At 45.6% G+C, this 2623-nt stretch overlaps 2 protein-coding genes across 3 annotated transcripts in view; both read right to left on the reverse strand.

The window, feature by feature from the left end:
• Window positions 1-434: 434 nt before the first annotated feature.
• Window positions 435-1238, reverse strand: LOC104804208 (60S ribosomal protein L26-1-like). Its single transcript, XM_010528413.2, has 2 exons — window positions 1150-1238; window positions 435-1059 (listed from the first exon to the last, which is right to left on the reverse strand). The coding sequence occupies exon 2, from the start codon at window positions 1027-1029 to the stop codon at window positions 589-591; it is 441 nt and encodes a 146-aa protein (XP_010526715.1). The 5' UTR covers window positions 1030-1059; window positions 1150-1238; the 3' UTR covers window positions 435-588.
• Window positions 1239-1337: 99 nt separating this feature from the next.
• The window catches only part of LOC104804210 (probable amino-acid acetyltransferase NAGS2, chloroplastic), a 4395-nt gene continuing 3109 nt past the window's right edge, over window positions 1338-2623 (reverse strand). For both annotated transcript variants that reach the window (XM_010528415.2, XM_010528414.2), the window contains exons 6-10: window positions 2456-2623; window positions 2257-2354; window positions 2056-2167; window positions 1817-1976; window positions 1338-1729 (exon numbers count right to left, since the gene is read on the reverse strand). In XM_010528415.2, the coding sequence (XP_010526717.1) occupies window positions 1503-1729; window positions 1817-1976; window positions 2056-2167; window positions 2257-2354; window positions 2456-2623 (765 nt within the window). In that variant the 3' untranslated portion in view covers window positions 1338-1502. The remainder of the gene's footprint in view (window positions 1730-1816; window positions 1977-2055; window positions 2168-2256; window positions 2355-2455) is intronic.

The following is a 2623-nucleotide window of genomic DNA, read 5'->3' on the forward strand; positions in this document are numbered from 1 at the left end:
TAGCTAGCTGAGGCTTTCCCTATTTCCTAATTGGCCATTGCTACTAGCTCTATCCATTTCCTCTCTGATCCTCTCAGAGTACCAGAGGGTATGTAGCTTTTCGTCTCCAACTCTTCCTTTCCAACATACGCTATTTGCACATTTCATTACGAACTTAAGGTAAGTTCATAAAACCATGAACAACCCTATACACCACACGAATGCGTCTCTCTATCCATCACAGAGACCATTGTGAAGAAGGGGATTAAAAAAAACACACGTGGTGGGGAAGTTTATCGGATAATGTTCGAGAAAGTGCAACACCTTTCCAAATCTACAAACTCAAATCCTAGTGATGAACCAATACTCTGTTCCCGCAATGTCATTCGAATTGGCACCACTATTCTGAATCTGTATCCCAAATTCTGAATCTTTTGCATGATAATATCATGTGATACGACGCATAATATTCATGCTATCCGAAGAAAGTCGATTCCCAGAATCCAAATTTCAGCTCAAACACATTGCATAATAACCAGTTATTCCAGAATCAATCCATAAATCAAGAATTGCAGACGCCTATTATAAGATTAGAAACGAAAACTTAGCTCAATCCACATTCTGCATAACATCCTCGGCGGTGAACTTTGTCCCCTTGTCGTTATCCGCGGCGGCGCGTCCTCTCGCCTTCCGGTCGAGCAGCGACTTCCGGTCCTTGTCAAGCTTCAGCTTCGTGATGACAACCTTCGACGGATTGACGCCGACGTTGACCGTTGTGCCGTTGACCTTCTCCCGCGTGATCCTCTCGATGTGGATCACCCACTTCCGGCGATATACCTGCACGATCTTGCCCTCACGCCCCTTATAGGAGCCGCGAACCACCTGGACCTCATCGTCCTTGCGGACCGGCATCGACCGTACGTTGTACTTCTGTCGGAGATCGCCGGAGAGAGGCGCGCTCATCAGTACGCGCCTTACGCTCGAAGGCGCCGTGAAATATGCCTTACGGTTCTTCCTCCGGGACGAGCTCACTCTCGGATTGTACTTCATCTTCTTCCTATGTTGCTGCTGCCGCCAAACCTAGGGTTTCGGCAAAGAGGTTAATAGGGACAACTAAACGACGTCGTTTAAATATAGCCTTTGATATCCCAACTCGGTCCAACAACTCACTGAGTCCAAACTCGAGTTCGTCCCTTTCTTGGATCACGTTAAAATGGGCCTGATTTGGTTCCCCCTTCGTTTTGGGCCTATTCTTTGATCTCAAACGTATTCATATCATGCACACACCATACAAAGTTCATTAATCTTGAATTTTAATTATTTTAAAATTTTATGCATCATAAATTCCAACTATCAAATAAAGCAACAAAAATAAAGGGATGTAAACCACATGGGCACAACACAACTGAACATCACAAAATCCATTCACTTTGGCATTGCGCATTGCGCATTGCATACCGACCATGTTTGGGGGTCAGTCTCTTCCCAAAGCTCAGGAACTGAAACTGAAACAGGGTACTTACTCACCGGAATGTCCGAACAACTGATGAGATCCCACTCCTGTCAGGCAACAACTTCTTGATATAGTACTTGGATCTCCTAGAAAGATTGATCCTTTTTCTTCTCGCCTCCGGTATCATCTCTATTGAACATTCCCGGAACCCGCGTCTCACAAACCAGTCTGCAGTTCGCGTTGTCAGTAGAAATAACCTCTCTAACCCGAGGGCCGAAGCTTTCTTCTCAATGTAATCTGTTTCATATTTCAACAGTCACATATAAAACAGGTGACCCAAGCGGGCTTTTTCTATTTTTACGCAATGTCAGGACAGGACCGTACCTAGCAATTTATCTCCTTGCCCTTGTCCCCGGCAATCCGATGCAACAGCAATAGCAGCTACTTCTCCGCATTTTTCGTCGTAGAAAGGGAAGAGGGCTGCACAAGCGATGATCTGACCTTCCCTTTCCACCACCACAAACGAGTCTAAGGCTTTCACTAACTGCACAAATAGAATCAGTATAAGCAAAAGTCTAGGTAGAGAAGAAAAAAATGAGATGTAGAAGCATTATAAGCCTAACCTCATCATCGGCTCTTCGTACTAAAGTCCCGGATTCCTCAAGGGGTTTGATTATTTGTCTTATCCCGGCAAGATCTTCCACTTTTGCCATCCGGGTTCCTTCGTACACATCACTGTGACAACGACAGATAGCACAAGGGAAGGGTCACTAGCACTGAAGAAACACTGAGGGGATTAGCCATTGGAATCAACCGTGTTATACCTTGCCACCATAGTTCCCATTCCATCTCTTTTGAAAAGTTCCAACAATAGCACTCCACTGATGGTGCCGTCCAACAAGTGAACTCTTTTGACACCGCCCTTCATCAAGACAAGGCAAGCAACAAGCCACCATCACCGACAAGATATAAAGTCAGGAACTTGAGTTGGGTTTCATAAACAGGCCCAGATCAAGTACTCACTCTGCAGACGAAGGCTGCAGCGGCCAATTCCGAGAGGTAACCATTCAAGCGGCTTAGCCTTTCCTCACCGCCAATAGCAAAACCTTGCTCACCAGACCACAACCCATTTCCGTTATCAAATCCAACACCATTTTGAAAGGTTGGAATGTGCTTTCCCCAAACCGCTCT

Source organism: Tarenaya hassleriana, unplaced genomic scaffold, assembly GCF_000463585.1.
Source record: "Tarenaya hassleriana unplaced genomic scaffold, ASM46358v1 Cleome9, whole genome shotgun sequence".
Lineage (NCBI taxonomy): Eukaryota > Viridiplantae > Streptophyta > Magnoliopsida > Brassicales > Cleomaceae > Tarenaya > Tarenaya hassleriana.

Excerpts from the sequence above, each read along its gene's own strand:
- LOC104804208 (XM_010528413.2), bottom strand. The coding sequence starts at position 1,029 with ATGAAGTACAATCCGAGAGTGAGCTCGTCCCGGAGGAAGAACCGTAAG.